At 49.4% G+C, this 26,935-nt stretch overlaps 1 protein-coding gene across 2 annotated transcripts in view; it reads left to right on the top strand.

Moving 5' to 3' along the window:
• The window catches only part of LOC142256868 (sulfotransferase 2B1-like), a 120,926-nt gene that overhangs the window by 49,152 nt on the left and 44,839 nt on the right, over positions 1 to 26,935 (top strand). For both annotated transcript variants that reach the window (XM_075328812.1, XM_075328811.1), the window contains exon 2: positions 11,801 to 11,943. In XM_075328812.1, coding sequence (XP_075184927.1) covers positions 11,808 to 11,943 — 136 coding nt within the window. In that variant the 5' untranslated portion in view covers positions 11,801 to 11,807. The remainder of the gene's footprint in view (positions 1 to 11,800; positions 11,944 to 26,935) is intronic.

Here is a 26,935-nt window from a genome sequence, read left to right as displayed (position 1 = left end):
TGATTATTTACTTATTTCATGCAATAAAATGCTAATGAATTATTTTTAAATCATACAATGTGACTTTTTGGATTTTGGGCTGATATTATCAGGATGGGAAGGTCCATGGTTATTGGCCCTTCCCAGCCTAAAAACACCAGCCCGCAGCTGTCCCAGAAGGGGCGCATCACATTAAATATGCTAATTTTGACTCTTTGCTTCACCTCTTCCCGATTGTCCTGGCGCATGGGCAATCGGAATAATAATTTATGAGATTGTTGTCAGCTATGTAGTATCTGCTAGCATCAAGCCCTGTTAGTATTGGAAGGCGGTCTATCAGACACCCCCATTACTAACTCAGTAAGTTAAACAAAAAGAAAACCACACACATACTTTATTTTAAAAACACACCCCGGCCCTAGTGGTGGTTCACCAATTTATTTAAAAAAAAAGCAGAAAGCCATGCAGATCCGAAGTATTTCACCAAATGCGATGTTTCCACAAATAAAAACCTAAAAGACATAAAAAGAGAGATATGATACTGTCCCTTGTTCACCAATTTATTATTTATAAATTAAACCTGCAGCTCTGATTTAGTCCATGCATTCACATGACATCCACCAATTCTGTGGTACAACCTATGGAGCCTCGTTCTGAGAACTACTCCTCTTAGGTCAATCCTGGTCAGGCTACACTCTGCGATGCCCAGCAACTGTGATGAGCAGTCATGACATTAGTAAAGTAAACGCTCATGACTGCTCTTGCTAGGTCACATTGCAATTGCAAGGTCCGAAATGTCTCACAAGTGGTGATGTTACTGACTTACTGAGGTCACCGCTCGTGAAACATTCCAGGTCTTGCTCTGCCCTCTGTGTGACCATGAGAAAGTGGTGATGAGCCTTAACATTACGGACATTATCACTGCTCATCACAGACTCTGGGGAGGTCGTGGGAATGCCATAGACTACATCGGGGCTCCAGGTTTATTTTTCACATAATAAATTGTGAAGGAGGGATTGTCTCATGTTTTTATTTCTTTATCTCTCTCTTTTTATGTCTTTCAAGTTTTCATTTGTGGACAACGTCAGACTCAGTGGACTACTTTGGATCTGCATTGCTTGTTTTTGTATAAATTGGTTTCCAGGTCAAGAGTTGGGGAGTGTTTTTGAAATAAATTATTTTTGTGTGTGTTTTGTAATCTTTATACTTATTGGGTTAGTAATGGGGTGTCATTACGAACACCAGTACTTGATGCCAGCTGACATTACATAACTGACATCAACCCCAAGTATCATTACCCATTTGCCCCAGAATCAGGGTAATCGGGAAAACCTGATGTAAAGTGCCAGAATTGGCGCATCTCATGTGATGCGCCACTTTTGGAGCAGCTGTGGGTTTCTATTTTTAGGCTGTGAAGGGCCAAATAACTATGGGCCTTCCCAGCCTGATTATCTCTGCTTTACCTTTGTGTCACCACAAGGGATGAGGCGGTGGGTGTGGGGAAAGCACATCCCAAGGGTGAGGTAGACCCACTGGACCTCAGGGGGGTCATGGATCCACCCAGACAAGGGAAGGTGGCATCCAGGGATTGTGGCAGCTGAGCCAGGGCTAGGTGACCAGAGGACAGGAGGACAGGTCAAGAACAGGAGGAAAGGCCAAGGTCAGGCAGGATGGGCATGGAACACAGTACAGTTCAGGAATGGGTCAGGATCAGTCTGGTCCCGGTATACAAGAACACATAGAGACACAAACATGACAATCAGGGATTCAAGCTGGTCCCAAGACACAGAAACACATACAGGGCAGAGCTGGGATACTGGTTGGTCCTGGCCACAGAACCAGACAGGAAGACAGGACAGAAGACACTTGAAATCATCAGGCAAGGCTCCAGACATCGGGCAGAGGTCGTCAGACACCGAACATTGGGCATGGCTCCAGGCATCAAGCAGAGGTCTTCAAACACTGGACATCGGGCAAGGCTCCCAACATCAGCTGTGGACCGCAATAGGGTGGTGCAGGCCAGGGGGATTGGACCACAGCAGAGTAGTGCAAGCACAGTGGGCTTGAACCCCAACAGGGTGGTGCAGGCACAGCAGGAACTCCGGACTTCATGTTTAAAACACAAATAGGACTTTATTCACAGAAACAGGACACAGCAGGGTTTCAGGTACAGAAAACAGCAGGAATTCAGAAACAGGGCAAACATTGGTAACAGAACAAATGGACAGGATAGATCCAAGGCAATCAACAGCATGTCAGAACTACTTACAGACAGGACTGGTGCTGGAAAAGGGAAGACCAGAGCACCATGGCAGGACCAACACAAGGCTAGGTTATGGAACCTAAGGTAGTTGCTTGGCCCCACCCATGAGGGAAGATGAACTTTTATTCCAGATGTCTCCCAGCCATAGGCTAGGGACACCAATTAAAGATGCGCACACAGCCCAAATATAAGCGGGGAAGATGAGAACGCTCCCACCCTAGGCTTTAGAACTCAGCAGGACAAGCTTAGGACCTGGGACCTAGGGACCGAACACAGGTGGATGGCTGTATGAGAAAGCAGAGGATCACACAACACGTGAGTGGCAGTGCAGCAGAGCAGGGAACCGTGCAAGAAAACAAAAGGAAACAGTATCCCAGCTGGGTGGGGGGAGGAGTGTGCAGGGACAATGGCGCTAGTGTGATGCCCTGGACTAGTCAGGTCGTCCCAGGTAGTCACACACACATCACACCTCCTCCCCGATTAGGTGACATCATTCAAACTTAAAAACCTTGTCACCACCCTCCAGGTTTGATGTCTACACCGGGGGGGCGGAGCCAGATGGTTGGCCCTGCCCACCGAGGAGTTCACAGGCCTGGAGGCGGGAACAGACACAAGTTGAAAGGAGATTAGTCTTGACAGTGGGAGAGGGAGGTCGAGTTCAAGGGAAGACCTATATCCAGGCCTGCCAACAGACTACTCCGGTGGCTGGGTCGGAGCCCAGTCACCTTTGGCAAGGAGGCAGGTGGTGGTGGCCTCCTGCAGGAGCTGGGATTACAGCTGGTGGAACCGTAGGGACCGGGGTAGGGCGGTGGCCCGCCGGTACCGAACCGGGTAGCCGATTGGAAACCGGAGCACCAGTAGGGGTACTCAGACCCAGACGAAGCCCCAAACCGACAGGGCCGAGTCAAATCAACTGATTGCGGACTGGACTTAAGGACCTATCCCACACAAGTCCCGTTAGAAGACAACAGCCCAACCATACAGGGTAAAAGCCACCACCAAGGCATAGAGACCTAAAGGGCCAGCGTCTGCGGGCAAACGAGCTCCTACGGCATATACAAGTCGGGGAGCGTACTACCGGTGTCTAGGCATAGGAGTCAAACATTCACACACAGAGGTGCAGGAGAAAGGCGGAAACCACCAACCTATTCTGGGAGAAGCTGCAGCTGGCTGCGGGGCCCGTTCATCACTCCGTTTGGTTTACCAGAGACTCTAGTGTATTGTGTCATAGTGAATACAAAAGTGCCTTCGGGCCGCGCACCGTGCCGCACCAGCGTCCAGCATGCATCACCCGCTCCCCCGCCTCAGCACCTCCCCCAGGCCCCCGGGACCATCATTCCCCTACCCACGGATGGGTCAACACCAAGCTGCGCAACACCGTCCCCGGGACGCCTAGTTAACGGCAGCGGTGTTGTCCATCTATTCACCACAACCCGTGGGTGGCATCACGAACTTACATCCCAAACCAAACCACCGCGGCCCCGGCCCTGGAACTCCCTGTCAAGTCCCCGCATGTAGCACCAACCCCCTTGCAGAGCGACGTGACCCCCGGGTCCATGAGAGGCTCAATCCACCACCCGCAGTACGAGCACGGATCTGAGCGTCTCGGCGGTCGCAGCCGAGCCCGCGGGGCGGTACACTAGGACGCTGGCGTAAATACGGAACCAGAACATCGATGTTACACTTTCCTAGTTATCAAAAATAGAGGAAACTCCAGGTTGAGTGTGCCACTGTGACGCCCTGGCCGGGCCAGGTAGTCACAGATAGGGCCCCGCATTACACCAGTCCCCTAACAAGGTGACAGCAGCCAAACACTTAAAACCCTAGTCACCCCCCTCAGTGCTTGATGGACACACCAGGGGGCGGAGCCAGGTGGTTCGACATGCTCACCGAGGAGTTCGGATGGCCTGAGGCGGGAAAAGACAGTAGTTCAGTTTGAGAGTTGAGTGGAGGAGGTGAGGCCTGTGTGACAGGCCTGTAGCAGACTGACAGGTGCCAGGGTAGGAGCCTGGGTACCTTTGGCTAGGAGGCAGATGGAGGCCTCTGTCTGCAGGAGTTGGGAAGACGGCTCGGTGGAACCGTGGTGGACTAGGACAGGGTAGTGGCCCGCCGGTACTGACCCGGGGAACCGACTCGGAACCCGGAGCACAAAGGGGGGTATTCAGACCCTGAAGCTAGGTCCAGAAGCTACTGGGGGCTAGCTAATTAACTGATTGCAGCCAGGACTATAGGTCCTGTCCCACGCAAAGTCCCGACTGAAGGCAACAGCCCAACGAGGGGGATAGAAAGTCACCGCCACGGCAGAGAGATCCCACGGGCCAGCGTCTGCAGGCAAAGGGCTCCTCAGGTGACCACAAGCCGGGGAGCGGACTCCTGAAGTTGTCAGCGCAGGTAGTCCACCATCACAAAACAGGTGCAGGAGAAAGGCAGAGACCACCAACCGGGTTGGGGACCAGACTGCAGCCGGCTGCGGGCACCGACCACCATCACCTTGGTTTACCAGAGACTCGTGTGTTTACTAATAGTGAGTACATCAGTGCCCTCCGGCCACCCATCTCCCTGCACCGCCCAATTCTCCCCCAACGGGTCCCGGGGTCATCATCCCTACCCACGGAGGGGCTAACAACTTGCTGCGTAACATCTCCCCCGGGTGCCCTGTAACTGCAGCGGTGGTGTCCACCTTCACCACATCCAATGGGTGGCGTCACGAACTTAAACACGTCTCCGGCAGTACACCTACGTCCCCACACTGCCAACCCCTTTTTGATCGGAGTGACCGCAGGACCCCCGGGTCCGGAGACCCTCAAGCCACCCACTGAAGGTCCGGTCCCGAGCGGCTCGGCTGCCGAGCACGGGGCGGCACACCACCCCTGCAGCAGTCGAACCGCTCGGATCCGAGGTCGCTGCTGTGGCTCCAGGGTCTCCGGACCCAGGGGCTTGCGGCCACTCAAATGTAAAAAGGGTGCTATTTACAGGGGATAAGAGTTTGTGATACCACCCGGGGTTTGTGGTAAAGGAGTATCGCCACTGCCGTTGGGAGTACCCAGGGGAGCTGGAGTGGGGCAGCCAGATGAGGTTCCCTCCACGGGTAGGGGAGGCCTCGGGACTCTGGATGATGGTGGAGAGGGGTGCGCAGGGCCAGCTGGAAGCAGGGGAGGACCATGTACTCACTCAGGCAACTTTGGTGGTGGTGCAGCCGCAAGGAAGACGCTGACAACAAGGTGAACCAAGTCTCTGGGTGCCGCTGCCCTCTTGGGGGAGCCAATCCGGGTATCCGTCCCATGTAGTACTGCTGAGTGGTCCGGAGCCTGCCTCCATGCACAAATTATAAAGTGTCCTTGCGGCCCGTAAGCATAACGCTTTCCAGGCCCCGCTCCCTCCTTTTTTAGATAAAGGAGCTGTGCTCTCAAGGGCTCACGCATGGGATTTCTGTTAGCTGCTTGGGCTGGAAAGCCCTATCCCCCTCGTTGCACTAATGCCCCTGATCTCTGAGCTTCTTTCTCTGCTTTACTTCATGCCTCGTCTGCCCACAATATGTCTACTATTCGCGCTGTCCCTACCGGACAGTTCCTGAGAGTGAGAAGAATTTGCTCTTCGGACCAGAAATTTGAAGAACAGGCTGCCGACCTCATGTCACGCTTCCGTGAAAGGGGGTACAGCAATCGCAGTATTAAGAAGGGCTACCTTAGGGCTAAAAATACTCCAAGATACCAACTTCTCCTGACAAGACACAAAGATGTATCAGATGGCTCAGTGGTCAGGTTTATTACTACCTTTAATCATGAATGGCATAAGATTAGAGCCATCTTGAACCGTCACTGGCCCATATTGAATACTGACCCACTTCTGAAGGGCTCCCTCTCGGATTACCCTATGATGACGGCCAGAAGATCGGCCAATCTTCGTGATGTACTTGTTAAAAGTCATTATGTTCCACCAATATCTGGCTTTTTGGGTTCGAGGAATCCTCGTGTGGACTGCTTCCCATGTGGCCACTGCCTGGCCTGCAGCAATGTCCTGCGGAGTTCAGTATTTTCATCAGCGGATGGGACGCGCGAGTTTCAGATCAGGGATTATGTGTCATGTGGCACCTCAAACGTCATATATTATGCCGTTTGTGGGTGTCCACTGATTTACATTGGCCTGACCTCGCGTGAGCTACGTATCCGCGTCCGCGAACATGTCAGGGACATTGCTGCGGCCCGCACTGTGGATGATGTTGCCTCTCTTAAGACCATTCCACGCCACTTCAAGATCCACCACGGCTGTGATTCGAAATCTTTATCTGTGCGTGGAATTGAGGTGGTTCATGGTGGTATCAGAGGAGGCAATATCAAGAAAAGGCTTGCCCAGCGTGAGACAAGATGGATGGTGACGTTGGGTACAGTCACCCCCTCGGGCCTTAATGAGGCTGTAAGCTTTGCCTCTTTTCTCTGACATCACCCCTGTGGGGTTCTCTCCCTTCTATGTGTTTGAGGGATTAATGTTTTTAATGTCATCTATATGTTTTTTATGATATTCATTTGTCTTTTGTCCTTCTTTCACATGTCCCCTCTAAGCAGCCTGGATCCGTTTGGCTTAAATTATATACCTTGGACATAATGGAATGAATTACTGACGTACCTACCATTGACACGGACCGAAACATCGGACTTGACACAGATGATGTTATACTGTGCATCGCATGCATTTCTTGCATTTCATGGTTATTAAATTATATTTATTGTTGGTAGTGTCTATGGAGATGGGTTACATCTCAATTTTGCATTCATGTGTGTCCTGCAGTACCTGTCATGGATGGTGCGCGCGCGCGTGCTGTGCTTCTGGCCCGTCCTCCTCCTGGCCGTCTCGGATTGGCGTCGGCGCATGCTCGGGAGCTATGGCGACGCGTCCCCGCTCCCGCGCATGCGCTGACTCCATGACGGCCGGTGAGGGTTTCTGGGATCTGGGAGCGCCGCGCACGCATGCGCCGTGACGATCCACTGACTCAATACAGCTGATTCACGGGCTGTTTCCGGCTACTTAAACCTGCCGGTTACTGGGACAAATCACTCCCTGATGAAGCGTGGTACATATTCCTTGTGAAACGTACGTTGGAGTCTTTTTGTGGGTTAACCCCCTCCTCATCCAAACTTTCCTGCCTGCCGTGTTGTTCCCTACGTGACATTAGTGCTTTATGGTATGTAGTTGGTCTTTTACCTGCATGTACTTATTTGCTGCTATGATGGAATCTTAGACACATTATTGTTATAGCATACTGACGCTTGGATAGTTAGAGTGTGTGGTGACCATCCTCGCAGCATCTTTGTACTATGCGGGTGGGACCTCTGCATGACTGTCCTCATTATTTGATTACTCCAGCACTGGGATCCCTTAAATGAGGTGTGCGGATGCTCCTTTTAGGATATATGCTCACACTGATGTATTGAGGCTGGGTGATTGCTCTGTATGCCCCCTTATTACTAATATGGCCAACAGTGTGTTGCAACCTGTGACTGGAGCATCATGCGCAATCCTCTTTTGACGCAATTTATATGCGTCTATTTTTGTATTTGTATATATTGATAACCCCTGCTGGTGTAATCCTAGGTTCTGACATAGAACTTCATTGTTGGGTCTCTCCTAGTGAGGTGTGCGTGGGCTCCCTTACGGCATATGTTAACACTACTCCACTGATCAATCATTTTGTTAGATATTGGGTCACATATGGACTAGGACATTCTTAGTATGATTGATCAATGTGGGTGGCAGTGGGTGCAATGTGCTTGTTGAGCTTTCTGCACAATCCTCATTGGGGGATATTGTTATCCTACCCTTTTTGATGTGGCGTAACAACTTCTTCACGTGGGAACGCGTGGATATTTTCATGTGAAACTTTTTTATGTATATTTGACTATGTCACTGATAAGCACTATGTATTTTGGGTTTGGCAGGATCAATTTGTGCCTTTTTTAACAACCCCCCTTTCGCGGGATCAGGTTTCTCTGCAAGTATATTGATAACCCCTGCTGGTGTAATCCTAGGTTCTGACATAGAACTTCATTGTTGGGTCTCTCCTAGTGAGGTGTGCGTGGGCTCCCTTACGGCATATGTTAACACTACTCCACTGATCGATCATTTTGTTAGATATTGGGTCACATATGGACTAGGACATTCTTAGTATGATTGATCAATGTGGGTGGCAGTGGGTGCAATGTGCTTGTTGAGCTTTCTGCACAATCCTCATTGGGGGATATTGTTATCCTACCCTTTTTGATGTGGCGTAACAACTTCTTCACGTGGGAACGCGTGGATATTTTCATGTGAAACTTTTTTATGTATATTTGACTATGTCACTGATAAGCACTATGTATTTTGGGTTTGGCAGGATCAATTTGTGCCTTTTTTAACAACCCCCCTTTCGGCCATCCAATTGCTGTAATTTATCTATTTATATATTGATATATGTGTTTTGTATCTAAACGTAAAAATATCACTCAAAATAAGTATATGAAATATAATGAATAATAAATAATTAAAAAATACATATACTTTTGAAGCAAGTTACTCGTTTCCTCCTGTTTTGTATTGCTATTTGAGTAGCTCTGCACAGTGTGTGATACCCCCTGAGGGATTCACGCATCTGTGCCCTTGGTTATTGTTGGATTCTATGTATTTAACTTTGGTGGTGGTGCAGCCGCAAGGAAGACGCTGACAACAAGGTGAACCAAGTCTCTGGGTGCCGCTGCCCTCTTGGGGGAGCCAATCCGGGTATCCGTCCCATGTAGTACTGCTGAGTGGTCCGGAGCCTGCCTCCATGCACAAATTATAAAGTGTCCTTGCGGCCCGTAAGCATAACGCTTTCCAGGCCCCGCTCCCTCCTTTTTTAGATAAAGGAGCTGTGCTCTCAAGGGCTCACGCATGGGATTTCTGTTAGCTGCTTGGGCTGGAAAGCCCTATCCCCCTCGTTGCACTAATGCCCCTGATCTCTGAGCTTCTTGGGGACAGTCCATAAAGTGACTATCCTCCACAGGTTAATTGCCGGGCTGCCTGAAACTACTCCCCGACCTAGGGTCCAGTACCACGCCGTGATTTTGGTCCCGGACCGGCTATTGAACTCGAGCTGCTGACCGTCCACCAAGACTAGGTCCAGGCACCCAGTCCAAATATCCCGCGACCGGGTCTCTGACTCCTCCGGGCCCAGACCACCGTCTGCGACCCAACCTCAACCAGGGAGCCACAAACTCCCCCAGCTCCTCACTACTCGAGGGCTACTACTGACTGACTACTTCCCTCCCACCAGTCTGCCTGACACCTAGGTGGGCGGCCCTATTCCAGCTCAGCAGCTTACTAGTGTGTCTGACAGGGTGTGGTGTGAGGTGTGGTTGGGATTTTGGATGCTGATGGCGGCAGTACTACAGGTTGGGAACCCAGAACCATGGGGCGGTTGAGTCCTGCACTAAGAGATAAAGAGCGTGCAGTACCCTGTGACGACCTGACTAGTCCAGGGGCGTCACGTGAGCGTGTGCTGAGCATTCCGTCACCAGGTCCTATATAAGACACGATGACACAATGCTGATGGCCAATCACAATGATGCCGTAGCCAACAGTACCGTGTATAGTAGGCAATCCCCGCATGCTGATTGGCTGGAGAACAGCTGTGAAACATGCGAGGGAGGGTATTCGAGCACAAATAATACTCGGACGAGTATCGAGCGGTGGCGAGCACTTACGCTCATCACTAGAAACTAGATAAAGTTTGTAGCAATCAGTGATCATCATATCTTTCTTCTATCTTACTTCTGGACAATATGGGAATTTTAAATATTAGTGATCCATTAACCTACTGCTAAGAAAAAGTAGTTTTTTTTGCAATTAACTGAATAGCAAATGCTGTAATTTGGGGTTCAGAAAGACTGGATAGATTCAGCACACTGCTGCAATGTGCAGCATGCTAGTACTCCCTCTCACAGCCTCAGTACTGCCTCAGTAGCTCCAATACTGCTTTTAACATAAATTTCTAAAGTGCCCTTTAAATAAATGCTTTCATACATGCTGTAGTCCCATTGTTTGCAACTGACAAAACCTATACATTTCATAAAGTTTATGGTAGCAAGACCCACCCATAATTGCCTTAGCTTTAGGTGAGGCATAAGTGCCACTCACTTATCTTCAAGGTGCCTGACAATGATGCCACTTTAGAAATCCAGCTTCTTGAGCTCGATAAACATTGGAGAAAAGTTGATCATTTTTGTGTGCCGCCCCCACGTCAGCAGCAGCCAGGCTGCTCGGATCCGGATCCGCAGTGTGGCTCGAGAGATTCTCCGGACCCGGGGGTTGCGCGGACTCTTCAAATAAAAGGGTATGTATATATACGGGGATTGCCGTAATCACTTGGTGACGCCACCCACGGTGTGTGGTGAGATGTAACACCACAGCTGCTGATAGGGAGCACCCGGGGGTGATGGGATAGCAGCTGAATATTAACCCCTCCGTAGGTAAGGATGGATACCCCGGGGCCCAGTGTCTCTGTGCTGAGGATCGTGATTGCAGGGGCCGGCGCGTCTGGTCAGACCGGGGGATGCTGGTGTACTCACAGTCAAATGAATCACATGAGTCCAATGGTAAACCAAGGTGTTGGTGGCCCCTCACCCGGGGTGATGTTCTGTGTCACTTTCCCCTGCACTAGTTTTAGTTCTCCTTGGACTCCTCGGTATAGAACACGGAAGTCCACTCCCAGAACTACTGGTGGGAGCCTTGCCCGCAGACGCTGACCTGTGGGATCTAAAGGGGCCCTGGCGGATGCCCTATCCCATGGGCTGCTGGTCTGCTTTTGGGACTTTGGGTGGGACAGGACCTGTAATCCTGTCCTCAACTGGTTAATTAACCAAGTCGATGGTTCCAATCTCTGCTTCAAGGTCCAGGTACCCCCTCTGTGCACGGTTTCCAGGTCGGTTCTCCGGTGTCGGTACCGGCGGGCTCCTACCCTGTCCCGGTCCACCTCGGATCTCCGGCAGCCATCTTCCCGTCTACTGACAGACACGGACCACCGTCTGCCATCTAGCCAATACGCCGGAGCTCCAACGCCGACGCCTTTCCTCTCTGGCTTCACTTGAACTTGACTTCGTCCTCTCTCCTCCAACTCAGCTCAACTCAACTTCAAACAGAAAACTCCACTTTTCCCGCCCCGGGTTCTCTAGACCCCTAGGTGGGCATTTCCCTGACGCCTGGTCCTGCCCACTGGTGTGCCTTTCCTACCCTGGGGGGGTGACTATGGTTTTGTTGGCTCTGATGTAACCCTGTGAGGGATGGTGTTATGTGGGGGCCTATTTTGTGTGTGACCACCTGGTGGCGCCAGGGTGTCACATTTGCATGATGGACCCAGTAACTGATTGTCAGCACCTAAGTTGGAGTCTGGTAAGTGACAAATTCTTCACGAAAATCTAAAGAAATATATTAACTTAATCTGTAATTTTGTGTCTCTTTTCAGCAGGCCGCTGTTAAATCTAGATTTCTAAATCTATATACGATATTACCGTAGCGTGATGTATAGGCTCTTATTTTTTTATTTCTTTTAAGGTAAGAAATGTCGGATGCTTATATGGAATATGATGGCTTCCTTTTTCCTCATCACGCAGTCACTAAGGAGAGTATGGAGTTTCTGGCAAATGAATTTCAATTTAGAGATGATGACATCTATAATGTAACTTATCCAAAATCAGGTAAAGAATGATTACTCCAGCTATAAACTTTTGAAATAAATCATTTCATTTTAGATACCAGAGTTCTGCATTGTCAGATTTTTTATTTATTGTGTTTTCTATTTATTTTTTCTTTTACTATATTGAATTAACAATGTACCACATTTGTATTTTTATTTATAAACTTACAATGTTATTGTGCCTTTGGCAACAGTTTCACAGTTATTCAACGATTGGTTTCTGTGACATATCTTGGCACCTTACTTGGAAGCACCAAACAGAGTTATTTTCCCTCCCTGTAAGAAATTTCCATCATATTCCTGAAGGCTTCTTCACATGTTCATTTAAAAAAAGTACAAGTGCCACTTTCCGTTTTGACCATCCTTTTGTCTATCCGTGTATGTATGGGTCATCCGTGTGCTATCCGTGTGCTCACAAAAGCTACGTGTGTGCCATCCTTGTGACATTCACAATAGATAGCTTTAATATCTATCTATCTATCAGCCCAAAAAAAAATAATTAAAAAAAACAACGTGGGGTCCCCCTTTTTTGATAGCCAGCAAATGTAAAATAGACAGCTGAAGGTCTATGGTCATTGGGCATTTCCCAGCCTAAAAGAACCAGCTCATAGCTGCCCCAGAAGTGGACATCACATTAGATGAGCAAATTATGGTTCTTCGCCTCTACTCTTCCTGATTGCCCTGGTGCAGCTGCAATCAAGGTAATGAATTATGGAGTTAATGTTAGCTGTGTAGTGGCAGCTGGTATCAAGCCCTGGTGCTAGTAATGTGGAGCTGTCTACCAGACACCCTCATTACTAACCCAGTAATAAAAAAAAAGACATTTATTTCATTATTCACTCCCTAAAACTTTCCCTCATTTCCCATTTTATTAAAAAAAAACATGCAGGTCTGGTCAAGGGATCCACCATAGTCCACCGAATCCGGCATAGTTCAAAAAAAGATTATCTGAAAAAAAACACACAAAAATACAAATGAAAAAATAAAACACAACCTGATTAACCACTTTAGTCGAAAGAAAAAGAATTCCCAGCTGATCCGACATTGTCCAGGGATTCTGATGAATACAGTCTACGGAGCATTGTTCTGACAAGTAAGACTGTGCTTACAGGCAATGCCAGGTCACGCCGCGCTGTGAGACCTCTGAAGAGCAGTGACACCAGTAACTTTACTATGGTCCAGGCTTGGCGAATCACGAGACAACTCCGGGTCACGCTGATGAGCAGTAACTTTACTGATGTTAAGGCTCTTCAGAGGCGCTGGGTCTCATGCAGTGCAGTGTGTGGAGACACGGGGCTCAGTGGGTGCTCTCGTCCACTAAAACCCGCCGCCTTTAGAAAGACAGCGTGGCTCAGGGCTCATCCCAACTGAACACCGGCCTCCTTAACCGTGGGCGTAACACTACTCAGACAACACAGGATGAGGGAACCACAATAATTAGACTTTATTGGATCCCCAAACAATTAACGGCACATAACACATAACCAGCAAAACACACAAATGTAACAGGCAACAGAGTCTCACCCTTCCGCTGGCTCACCAGGGATTTAGAATGCCATGCCTCAGAGGTTCCAGGGCTATTTACTCAAATCCAGCAGCACCCCGCTTTTGGCGGGCACCCACCGATAAAAGAATAATGCCAGATTTAGAAAGCTGTGTGAGGTCTGCAAAGTCTGTAACAGGTGACTGAACTGTCCCAACCTGAGTGTCCTCCTTAGGTAGTCCTGGTATGATGTTACAATCCTGGCAGCCGGAGTCGAAATCCCTAGGCTGTGGATATGGTCTCCAACCGGAACCGGAGTCCCTAGATTGAAGCCATAAGATATCCTGATCCTCTAGTCAGCTCCAAAGAGCTTAGACTGGATCCATCAGCATCCATCAACCACCCTCTGGTGGCTTAAAGAAGTCCCTTTTATAGCCACAGCCTTCCACTTGGATACACTGCGTCCTCATCGATTGGTTGGACAAGATTGCCTCTCCCATTGGAGGAATTTCAAGCTGCATGGATAATGTTCATTTAAATGATGTGGGTAGAAAGACTGAGGATATCTACATGGAGCCTGCAAGTCTCCGACTAGACAATGGCTACTAAGATAATTACATTACAATACACAACTACAATACAATGATTACTGGAAAAGTCTGGAGAACAATACATCTGGCTTTCAGTGGCCAACACAATTACATGAGTCAACAAGAGTCTTGTAGAAACAATGAGGGACTTATCCCCCGTCTATAAACAATCTATCATCCTGTCTGGCTGAATTTTAAGAAACTTTAACCCATGAGAGTCCATATCGTCACACAGTGTGACCTGGAATTTCCTGTAAGCAAAGTCTATGGAGTGTCAGAACAATGCTCCATAGACTTTATTTGTCAGAATTCCTAGACTTCATTAGATCAGCTGGGAATTTTTTTTCTTTTGAATAAAGTGGTGAATGAGGGCATATGTCTCTTTCTCTGTGATTGTATGCTTAGGGCTTTTCAGATATCCTTCTTTGGACTACAATGTATTCCCTGGATATGGCAGAGCTGCATGTTTTGTTTTTTTTAAATAAAATGGTAAACATGGGAACATTTTGGGTAGTGTATATTGAAATAAATATTTTTGTATGTCTCTTTTCTGGCTTACTGGGTTAGTAATGGAGGTTTCTGATTGACGCTTCTTAATTACAAACACAGGGCTTGATGAAAGCTAAGCCACCTATACCCTATAAACTATTACCCAGATTTCCAGTGCACGAGAGCAAACGGGAAGAGCCAATGCAAAGTGCTAGAATTGGAGCATCTAAATTGATGTGCCGCTTCTAGGGTGCCTGCGGGCTGGTACTCTTTGGCAGGGAAAGGCACAATGGAGCTTTGCAGCCTGATAATATCATCTCACAGCTGTCTGCTTTACCTTTCCTAGTTCTCAAAAATGAAGGAGACCCAATGCCGTTTTTTAAAATTATTTTTTTATTTGGCTAATAGCTGTAAAATCTATCTATCATGTGTCTCTCTATCCATCTACCTCTCTTGTTCTCTCTCTATCATCTTTGCACATCTTTAATACATAAAAATATTTAGTTTTCTGATCCATGTCACACGGGGGGCACACAGATGTCATCAGTGTGATATACGTGTTTTTCATACATACATAGTGGTCTACTGGCCCTTTTCATCCATGCTGACTCTAAAAAACGGACATATCTCCATGTGGATCACACATACACATGTGTGGGTTACATGAACACATAGTTGGTGTGAAAATACAAAAGTGTGAAAATCAACACATATTTTAATGAGTATGCATGTGAATTTGTCTCCAAACTGGAAACACGGACCTGATAAGGAGACTAATGTTAATAAAATGTAATAAAATATATTTCAAATCAAAACGGAGAGATTTTGAATATAAGATAGCAAAGTGAGACAAACAGTGCTGTTGAGCTGATATTTGTGTAAAATTAAGTTTATTAATTAACTTAATACAACACAAAGGCAGCAAATTAATTATAATTATTAGGCCAAAGACAAAAATAATTAGCGGTCAGATGAAAAATGTAGAAATGTTTTGAATGGGAAGCACAACTGATTGAAACCTGTAATAACAACCAATACAAATAGCCTCTTCTGAGAGAAAAAAAGTCAGGAACTCTTAAGTTGTAGTCCTCGCCCTCTCTGGTGGAGCTATTTGCATATGTATATTCCCAAAGGAAAATTGCATGGCCCCTAAATCTGTCATCGCTAACTTGGCACTCTGTACAAGGTGAAACCTAACTGTTCAGAATGCCTAATAACAACCAAAACATCATGACGTTCCATACGCCATACTGAGAGAGAGAGAGAAATATTCTAAGTATCGCTTCTTGGCCTTTTGGCGAAAATTAAGTCTAGTATCGTTCTAAAAGGTGGCTTAAGCGGGCTTTACACGCTACGACATCGCTAATGCGGAGTCGTTGGGGTCACGGAATTCGTGACGCACATCCGGCCGCATTAGCGATGCCGTTGCGTGTGACATCGATAAGCGATTTTGCATCGTTGCAAAAACGTGCAAAATCGCTAATCGGCGACACGGGGGTCCATTCTCAAATCTCGTTACTGCAGCAGTAACGAGGTTGTTCCTCGTTCCTGCGGCAGCACACATCGCTCCGTGTGACGCCGCAGGAACGAGGAAGCTCCCCTTACCTGCCTCCCGGCCGCTATGCGGAAGGAAGGAGGTGGGCGGGATGTTACGTCCCGCTCATCTCCGCCCCTCCGCTGCTATTGGGCGGCGGTTCAGTGACGTTTCAGTGACGTCGCTGTGACGCCGCACGGACCGCCCCCTTAGAAAGGAGGCGGTTCGCCGGTCACAGCGACGTCGCCGGACAGGTAAGTATGTGTGACGGCTGTGGGCGATGTTGTGCGGCACGGGCAGCGATATGCCCGTGTCGCGCAACAGATGGGGGCGGGTACCCACACTAGCGATATCGGGACCGATATCGCAGTGTGTAAAGTAGCCTTTAGGCTCCACTCCCCCATGAACCCAAGGGTCTTCTCTCTCTGGAGGGAAGTTGACGACAGTTGGAAGATCCCAGTTCTCGCCTTGGGAGGCAGCAGGGCAGATGCTGGGAGTACAATTGGAGCTTTCCCTGTCTTCAGATGGGGAAGGCGACTAGTCCCTGACCCTTGCTGTAGCCTTCTGGCTCAGAGAGATGGGGAATGGTTTTTGGGACCCTTCTCCTATTGGAGAGGGTTTCAAGTAGACTAGCATCCTAGTGAACTTTTTTGTGATATTATTAGTCATTTTTTAGTGCACGTGGGAGGAGAGCACAATCTAGAGCGCTTAATTAAAAAAAGTGTCAGTAACTGTTTTTTTTATGACACCTACTGAAGACTCATATTCCTGAGACTAATGGACCTCTGAATGGTGACACAATTAACACAATGTAGACAGATCTAGTAGAACAAAAAACTTTTAAGAAACGTACAAATTTGCTGAGTGGGATTCGGGAGTCCTGAGGTCTACGATAGTTGAGTTTGATGGTTGGCACTATCCTAATGCATCACTGTAAATCTTTGTAGTGCTAACCTTAAACAGCCTGCCCTGTCAAGATGGCATGGCAAGGCACTGTGACACCATGGACACTTCACTTTTTCCAATTACCCTCAATTGCAATTGTGTATTGTGCACATCCTTCAATCATGGTGGTAAGCACAGTTCTGTCAAAGTTCTATCAGAGGAAGGTCTCTCTCTTTAAGTACTGCTCAGTTTAATTGGCAACTGCAGAAAAATATGTTAGCAGTAATATACAGCTTGTCATAAGGGTGCTTTACACGCTGCGACATCGCTAACCATATATCGTCAGGGTCACGTCTTTAGTGACGCACATCCGGCGTCGTTAGCGACATCGCAGCATGTGACAGCTATGAGCGACAATCAAAGATCGCAAAAAGGTCAGAAATCATTGATCGTTGACACGTCGCTCCTTTTCATGATATCATTGGTGGTGCATGCTGCTGGTTGTTCGTCATTCCTATGTCATCACACATCGCTATGTCTGACACCGCAGAAACAACGAACATCTCCTTAGATGCATCCACCGGCAATGAGGAATGAAGGAGGTGGGCAGGATATTCCACCCGCTCATCTCCGCCCCTCCGCTTCTATTGGATGGCTGCCGTGTGACGTCGCTGTGACGCCGCACGAACCACCCCCTTAGAAAGGAGGTGGTTCGCCAGCCACAGCGTCGTCGCAGGGAAGGTAAGTCCGTGTGACTGGTGTAAGTGATGTTGTGCGCCACGGGCAGTGATTTGCCCGTGACACATAACCGGCGGGGGCGGGTATGCTCGCTAGCGATATCGAAAGTGATATCGCAGTGTGTAATGTGCCCTTTAGAAAGGAGGCGGTTCGCCGGCCATAGCGACGTCGCAGAGAAGGTAAGTCCGTGTGACGGGTGTAAGCGATGTTGTGCGCCACGGGCAGCGATTTGCCCGTGACGCACAACTGACAGGGGCGGGTACGCTTTTTAGCGATATCGATAGCGATATCGCAGCGTGTAAAGTGCCCTTTACTCCCAACTTGAATCTCAACATATAGAAGGATGAGACAATCTTCACAGTCACTTTTCTATTCCATTAGTCCTCTTATTTTTTTCATGACATAAATTTGAGTCAACATTTGGCTATTTTTTCCTGAATAGTTTGAGGTATTCCATAGGGTAGTGGCTCCAGCTGCAGAATGAGGCTTTCCAGCATCCGAGGCAGAGATTCAATATGATGCCTCCTCAACTTTCCCCTAAAGGTTGAAGGAAACTGACCACCATGGAAATCCAATCCAATCTGCAGACAGCATATTAATGAGCAGGACAAGCTGAGCGGATTGTTATATACATTTGTAAAAAAAAAATTTAGTATAACCTGTATTTTAACCATTTAAACATATATATCTTTGAATTCTATAAATCACTTGGAAGGCCGCATTTAGAGTTTAAGTTCTAGTTTTGGGCTCCACATTTTAAAAAGGATCTTCAGAAGTTAGAGTCAGTTCAAGGGCGGGCAACTAGATTATCATAAGAGATGGGAGGTGTCACAGTTGGGCTTGTTCAGTTAAGAAAAAAGACGTCTCAAAGGAAATCTTTTTTGTGGTCAACAGAAATACTATGTCCCAAGAATGACAAAAGTATTTTAGGAGTGATACCTTTATAGGCGAACCAGAAAAAATAAAATTATATTAGCAAGCTTTCAGAGCTCCTTCTTCAGGCTAATTACAAATGAATTACATTGTATTGCACATTATGGTCAATACAAATGTGACGCCCTGGGCAAGCCAGGGGTCACAGGTCATGACACCACCACACCCTACACCCTGGATAGGTACACCAAAGCTAGACCAGAAACCCTTGTTGCCTTCCTCCAGGGGCTGATGTCCACACCAGGGGGTGGGCCAGGTGGTTGGCTCCGCCCACCGATGAGTTCACAGCCCTGGAGGCGGGAAAACCAGGCAGATTAGTTGGAGCTGAAGTTGAAGTTAGAGTGAAGTGGTAGAGGAGCAAGTGAGAGGAGTTGAAGTGAAGGAGAAAGTGACAGTTTGAAAGCCTGAAGTTGGTCCGGGTGTGTGCCCCGGACTGAGACAGCAAGGTTGGCAGACGGCGGTGACCGTCTGCAGGAGAGTCTGATTGGAGGTTGCCGAAAGGACCGTGGACGGGTGGTGGCCCAGCGGTACCGGACCGGTATACGAAGAGAAGCCAGCACAATTGGCAGGGGCCTTTCGGATCCCGGCAAGGCTGTGAATTTGCCAAATCCGTCAGTGAAGGGGACCTCCGGGTCTCCCAGCAACTAAGTCCCGATTGAAGGCAACAGTCCAACCATAGGAGAGAGACACCGCCACCGCCAAGGCACCAGTTTCTCAGGGCCAGCGCCTGCGGGCAGAGAGGGGCTCCTCCGGCCCATATCCAAGTCGGGGAGCGGGTAACCGGTGGGAACCCATCGCTACCAACATTACACAAGGTGCAGGGAAAGAGACAGTCACCGTTAACTACCGGGGAAAAGCAACATCAGCCGTCTGTGGGAACCGTCTTTCCAGCCGTGTGTTTTACCGAGAACTGTGTCAACATCTCAGGCTGAGTGAGTACCACCGTGCCGTACGGCACAGCGCTGCCCCCGCGACCCTGCACCTCACCAGGCCCGCCCACCTGGCCTGCCATCCACCCCTACCCCATCACCAGGCCCCGGGACAACCAACCCCCTACCCACGGAGGGGAGAAATAACAACAAAGCTGCTCCCTGTCACCGCTCCCGGGATCCCCATACAGAGCAGCGGTGGTGTCCACATAATCACCACAACCGTGGGTGGCGTCACGGACAATAAATCCCCAATACCAATCCCCGTTTCACTCACGGGCGAGGAGCGCCGCTCGAGTCCCCGGGATCCGGCCCATCGCTCGAGCCACCGAGCAGCAGAGGCCGCAGCAGCAGCGGCAGCCGGACCCGAGCAGTGGGAGAGTGCAGCGTCCCCTCCTCCGCCCGCGACAAGTTGGCGTCACGAACAGGATCTTACCGCTCTGCCGTTGGGTAGAGGTGCGCCTTGTTACCGCCGGAGGTGTCCGGCCGGAAAATTTCAGAAGCCGCCATCTTTGGCGCGAAAAGTTCCCAATCGAGTGTCTCCTCGAGTAGTGGAGGCGCGAAGGCCAAAACCCCGCCCCGAGAGAGGAGGGGCCGGAAAGAGGCTAAGGGGGACGAAATGGCGACTGGTCGCATGTAGCCGCGGCTATACAGATAGGGACGCCGGGACCCCACAATCCGCTGACCCCTGCAAAGAATTTCCGCTCCACCTAGCTATGCGGAGGCTACTGAGCCGGTGCCCGAAACAGCAGCATGGCTGAGGGCCCGAACGGCAGGGATCTGCCAACACTACCGGAGCCAGATCTGTAGGCTGATGGAGCAGTGGACCGTGGAGGTGGAGGACGGTAGCTGCAGTTGCACGGGTGTATGGAATGGAGGCCATGGTGGAGGAGCTGGTGAGTGACCCACGCCCCTGTGTCCCCGAGGGACCGGCCGTTGCGGCTGAGGGACCCGGTCTACCTCTGGCCCCCATGCCGCCTCCGTCCTCCTTACCCGGGCACCGCGCTGCACCTGGCCCATCGGGCGTGCACCCCTTTGTGACAGTGGCCAAGAGAGTGGCGAGCCTGGAAGCTGTGGCAGCTGGCGGCAATCCGCCTGGCGCAGGGACGGACGATAGTGATTCCGGGCCAGACACCGAGCCCGTTTCGGAAGAGGATGAGGGAGTCGTCACTCTGCATGGCATGGAGGCCACATACATTCCCCGGAGTGGAAATGACGGGTATCGGGCGGCCCTTCCTCGCCGCGCTTGCTATGCGCTGGAGGGGCTGGTGCCCGTGTTCTTCCACCCAGAGCCGGGTGGGGAGGACGAAAGTGCACAGTAACGGCAGCGGGATACCGTTGCACCGTCCCCGTTGGGACCACCATGTGTTTTAAAAGTTTAGAAAAGTTTTTGAAAAACGAAAATGATTACCGAAGCCTCATCTGATTAACCTGCTGATTGAACCGGCCGTTGCCGGCACCGTTGTCCCCGTGGGGACCGTTTGAAAAGTTGCGTAAGGGACTCCTTACGGACAAGCCCGTGAACTTGCAGGGCAACCACAAACGTTAGTGGCATGTAAATAAAAATGTTTTGTTGCAGCTTACCGCTACCGCCTCCGGAGAGGCAGGTTGGAGGGAGGGCCCGCAGTGGAGCAGGCTGGGGCCCAGCCACCACAGGAACCGGTGGCTACCCTCTGGAGGGGAAGGACAGATCCTGCTCGGGTGACTTGGTTCAGGACTGGGGTCAAGGGGTGCTGCCTGTTTCTTAGGGGCAGCATCAGGGCCAGGTTAGTTGGGTGGGAGAGAGCGGCAGCCGTAACCATTACCGTAACGTTTAAGAAAAGTGCCTCCCGTTGTGGGATGATGTTACTATAGTTGTATATGTTACCGTTTTTTATCTTTTTCAGAAAAATAAAACCGGTGTTGGATGGGCAGCCCGCGGACGGTCTGCATTTTGCTAAGGGGGAATGTGACGCCCTGGGCAAGCCAGGGGTCACAGGTCATGAAACCACCACACCCTACACCCCGGATAGGTACACCAAAGCTAGACCAGAAACCCTTGTTGCCTTCCTCCAGGGGCTGATGTCCACACCAGGGGGTGGGCCAGGCGGTTGGCTCCGCCCACCGAGGAGTTCACAGCCCTGGAGGCGGGAAAACCAGGCAGATTAGTTGGAGCTGAAGTTGAAGTTAGAGTGAAGTGGTAGAGGAGCAAGTGAGAGGAGTTGAAGTGAAGGAGAAAGTGACAGTTTGAAAGCCTGAAGTTGGTCCGGGTGTGTGCCCCGGACTGAGACAGCAAGGTTGGCAGACGGCGGTGATCGTCTGCAGGAGAGGCTGATTGGAGGTTGCCGAAAGGACCGTGGACGGGTGGTGGCCCGGCGGTACTGGACCGGTATACGAAGAGAAGCCAGCACCATTGGCAGGGGCCTTTTGGATCCCAGCAAGGCTAGGAGTCGCTGTGAATTTGCCAAATCCGTCAGTGAAGGGGACCTCCGGGTCTCCCAGCAACTAAGTCCCGATTGAAGGCAACAGTCCAACCGTAGGAGAGAGACACCGCCACCGCCAAGGCACCAGTTTCTCAGGGCCAGCGCCTGCGGGCAGAGAGGGGCTCCTCCGGCCCATATCCAAGTCGGGGAGCGGGTAACCGGTGGGAACCCATCGCTACCAACATTACACAAGGTGCAGGGAAAGAGACAGTCACCGTTAACTACCGGGGAAAAGCAACAGCAGCCGTCCGTGGGAACCGTCTTTCCAGCCGTGTATTTTACCGAGAACTGTGTCAACGTCTCAGGCTGAGTGAGTACCACCGTGCCGTACGGCACAGCGCTGCCCCCGCGACCCTGCACCTCACCAGGCCCCGCACCTGGCCTGCCATCCACCCTACCCCATCACCGGGCCCCGGGACAACCAACCCCCTACCCACGGAGGGGAGCAATAACAACAAAGCTGCTCCCTGTCACCGCTCCCGGGATCCCCATACAGAGCAGCGGTGGTGTCCACACAATCACCACAACCGTGGGTGGCGTCACGGACAATAAATCCCCAATACCAATCCCCTTTTCACTCACGGGCGAGGAGCGCCGCTCGAGTCCCCGGGATCCGGCCCATCGCTCGAGCCACCGAGCAGCAGAGGCCGCAGCAGCAGCGGCAGCCAGACCTGAGCAGTGGGAGAGCGCAGCGTCCTCTCCTCCGCCTGCGACACAAACGCCTGGCAAAAGACTTATACCTTCAAAGACAATAATAAGGACCAAGGGGCATTTGTTATGCCTGGAGGAAAGGTGATTCCAACAGCTAAACAGGAAAGGTCTTTACAGTTAGAGTAGTCAGACTTTGGAACACCTTACCACAACAGGTAGTGATGGCAGATACTTTATCAGCTTATAAAAAAGGGCTGGAAGCTTTTATCCCAACAAATGGTTTTGTGGGTTCTAAATAATCTAGCAATAGAAATTTTGTGAGAAAGGTTTATCGACCTGTGACTTTTTTCAACCTATATAAGTATGTAACCTTTTCGGTTCAGTGGGTGAGTCTATCAGTGAATTACAGTCTTTCTGTGAATAGTTATATAAAGATATATCATATCTACTGCTCTATAACAGAGCAGGTTGGACTGCATTTTCATGGTGACAGGTTCCTTTTACAACTAAAGGGGGCTTTACACGCTACAATATCGTTAATGTTTTATCGTCGGGGTCCCGTTGTTAGTGACGCACATCCGGCGTCATTAACGATATCGCAGCGTGTGATACTTACCAGCAACCTCAAAAATGGTGAAAATCGTTCACCATGGAGAGGTCGTCCCAAAACCAAAAATCGGTAAAGGTTGATTATCGATGTTGTTTGTCGCTCCTGCGGCAGCACACATCGCTGTGTGTGACACCGCAGGAGCGAGGAACGTCTCCTTACCTGCCGCCCGCTGCAATGCGGAAGGAAGGAGGTGGGCGGGATGTTACGTCCCGCTCATCTCCACCCCTCCGCTTTTATTGGCCGGCCGCCTAGTGACGTCGCGGTGACGTCGCTGTGATGCCGAACGTCCCTCCCCCTTGAGGGAGGGATTGTTCGGCAGTCACAGCGACGCCGCCGACCAGGTAAGTACGTGTGACGCTGCCGTAGCGATAATGTTCGCTGCGGCAGCGATCACACGAAATCGCATGCACGACGGGGGCGGGTGCTTTTGCATACGATATCGCTAGCAATTGCTATCTAGTGTTTATTAGTGGATTAAAATATCTGCCGTGGCTACTTGCCAACTTGGCTTTTTGTCACCCCTTCTGGCCTTACCCTGTCTCTATTTGCTGTGCCCTTCCCAGGAAACACTTTTTTCAATCCTTGCCAACACAAAAAGCTCAGTTCCCCACCAATGAGTTCAGCTCTAGTTGATCTGTGGCACTTGCAGGCAGTGGCATTATGAGAAAAGCCAAAGCCCCATAGCAATTTTTTTAAATCATTAACTTATATGTTCAGAAAATTTGCAACAAAATGATTCTTCTCGTACGTAACAAGTCTTCTTCAGTGTTTTGTGCCTGAGTTTCATCAGTGTTTATTGCATGTTTCATATTTTACCATCAGTGATTTAGCAGTGATATTCAAATTGTCTCTTCAGGAAGGAAGAAGACGAACTCTAGTGCCACCTATTGGAGGTAGCAATTCTAGAAGTCAAAAGTGACCCTTTAACAAGTCTTGTCGTATGACTAAGGGGTACTTTGCACACTACAACATCGCAAGCCGATTGTAGCGATACCGAGCGCGATAGTCCCCGCCCCCGTCGCCCATACGATATCTTGTGATAGCTGCCGTAGCGAACATTATCGCTACGGCAGCTTCACATGCACTTACCTTCCCTGCGACGTCGCTCTGGCCAGCGAAACGCCTCCTTCCTAAGGGGGCGAGTCGTGCAGTGTCACAGTGACGTCATACAGCAGGCGGCCAATAGAAGCGGAGGGGCGGAGATGAGCGGGACGTAAACATCCCGCCCACCTCGGTCCTTCTGCATAGCCGGTGTGAGCCGCGGGACGCAGGTAAGGAGATGTTCCTCGCTCCTGCGGCTTCTCACATAGCGATGTGTGCTGCCGCAGGAACGATGAACAACATCGTGCCTGTTGCTGTCGCGACATTATGGAAATGACCAACACTACACCAATCATACAATTTCGACGCTTTTGCGCTCATTAATCGTAGCAAAAACGATTTACATACTCCGATGTCGACAACAACGCCGGATCTGCGTCACTTTCGATTTGACCCCAACGACATCGCAGCTGCGATGTCGTAGTGTGCAAAGTACCCCTAAGGATTGAAGCCAGATCAGAACCTCAGTTTGCAGATACAGTGTATCGGGATAGTTGTCCCTCGTCAGTGCAAAGTATGAGATCTGATCTGGCTGAATGAGAGGCTAAGACATAGTCTAAAGGGGAAGCTATTCTCCTTAAACGGAAACTGACACACCATTCCACCATGCTAGTGAGAAGACTTTTAAGCCGTAATGCTCCTCTGGGAAATATTCAAATTGTCTCTGCAGGGAGGAGGAAGATGAACTTTGGTGCCACCTATTGGAGGTAGCAATCCTAGAAGTGAAAAGTGATTTAGCAGTGATATTCACATGAAAACATAAATTCCAGTAGGTAAATTACAAAGTTTTTTCTATCCACTACCATGTTAAAGGGAATCTGTCATCAGATTTTACATACCTCATCTGAGAGCAGCATGATATAGGCAGAAGCCCTGAATTCAACGATGTATCACTTAGATTACTGGGTGCAGCTGTTCTGAGATAATCCAAGATTTTAGATTTTGCATATAGCAGAGTATTACAGGTGCACCTGACCACACCAGGCTTTCAGTGCACATTTCCACAGACAGAAGATGTTAATCACAGAAGGGGGTGGAGTCAGGCTACAGCTCACACAGCTGAGACCCAATAATGATAAAGTTAAGAGGCTTAAACTAACATTGCAGGTAAACAAAAACAGACTTTGTGATAAGAGAAGCAGGGCTGGATTCTCTGTTTTAACTATTACTGCATACTGGCTTCAGATTACATAGCAGAAATCTGATGACAGAGTCTCTTTAGCCACAGATGGCACAGGATATAGTATCTGTGTGCTGTCTGTGGTTTTCATGGATCCAAAGACTTGTAGGAGTAAGGCTGGGTTCACACATAGCGATAGCGACAACGACATCGCTGTTACGTCACCATTTTCTGTGACATAACAGCGACCTTGTAAGTCGCTATTATGATCGCTGCTTAGCTGTCAAACACAGCGACGCAGCAGCGATCATAACATCGCTACATGTGCAGAGAGCAGGGAGCCGCGCACACTGCTTAGCGCTGGCTCCTTGCTCTCCTAGCTACAGTACACATCGGGTTAATTAACCCGATGTGTACTGCAGCTACATGTGCAGAGAGCAGGGAGCCGCGCACACTGCTTAGCGCTGGCTCCCTGCACTCCTAGCTACAGTACACATCGGATTAATTACCCGATGTGTACTGCAGCTACATGTGCAGAGAGCAGGGAGCTGGCACTGGCAGCGAGAGCGGCGGAGGCAGGTAATGAAGGTAAATATCGGTTAACCAGGGAAAGGGCTTCCCTTGGTTACCCGATGTTTATCTTGGTTACAGCTTACCGCAGCTGCCAGATGCCAGCTCCTGCTCCCTGCTCGCTTCATTTCGTCGCTCTCTCGCTGTCACACACAGCGATCTGTGCGTCACAGCGGGAGAGCGCCTTTGAAGAAAATGAACCAGGGCTGTGTGTAACGAGCAGCGATCTCACAGCAGGGGCCAGATCGCTGCTCAGTGTCACACACAGCGAGATCGCTAATGAGGTCACTGTTGCGTCACCAAAACCGTGACGTAGCAGCGATTTCGGTAGCGATCTCGCTATGTGTGAAGCACCCCTAACTTAGATCCATGACTCAGATCAAAAATAGATTATCTCCATGATTTTTTTTTTAACACATGAGCCATAAAAAACATGGACATGTCAAACGTACCATAAAATCCAACGGGTATGTGTTCTATTCGTAAAAATCAATCATATGACATCTGTAAATCCCGTACGTGTTCTAAGTCATTTTATAATATATCTTATCAGATTAATCTGATACTTTCTCCACTTATGAAACACTTTTTCCCTTCCTCCTGAACTCATCATTCACACCAAAGCTCATATCTAACTACCAGTACAGTGAGGAGTCAGGTTACAGGAAGCTGTTAAAGTCTAAAAAGAGGTTAAAGTTCAGGACACAAGCCGTATAAAAGCCAGAAATCAATATTATTTATCATGTATAGACATGGAAACTTATTGTGAAACCTACCTACTTTTTAATTTATGAATTCATCGGCCAATTTATTATACGCGGGTTGGTCAGAGGAAATAGTATGTCACTGCAGAGATAATCAAACTTTCTATTAGCTGTGGGTTTTCATACAATAAATC

This window comes from Anomaloglossus baeobatrachus, chromosome 11, assembly GCF_048569485.1.
Source record: "Anomaloglossus baeobatrachus isolate aAnoBae1 chromosome 11, aAnoBae1.hap1, whole genome shotgun sequence".
In the NCBI taxonomy this organism is placed as follows: Eukaryota; Metazoa; Chordata; class Amphibia; order Anura; family Aromobatidae; genus Anomaloglossus; species Anomaloglossus baeobatrachus.
Note: the sequence above shows the minus strand (reverse complement) of the source record. Positions and strands in the feature narration are given on the sequence as shown.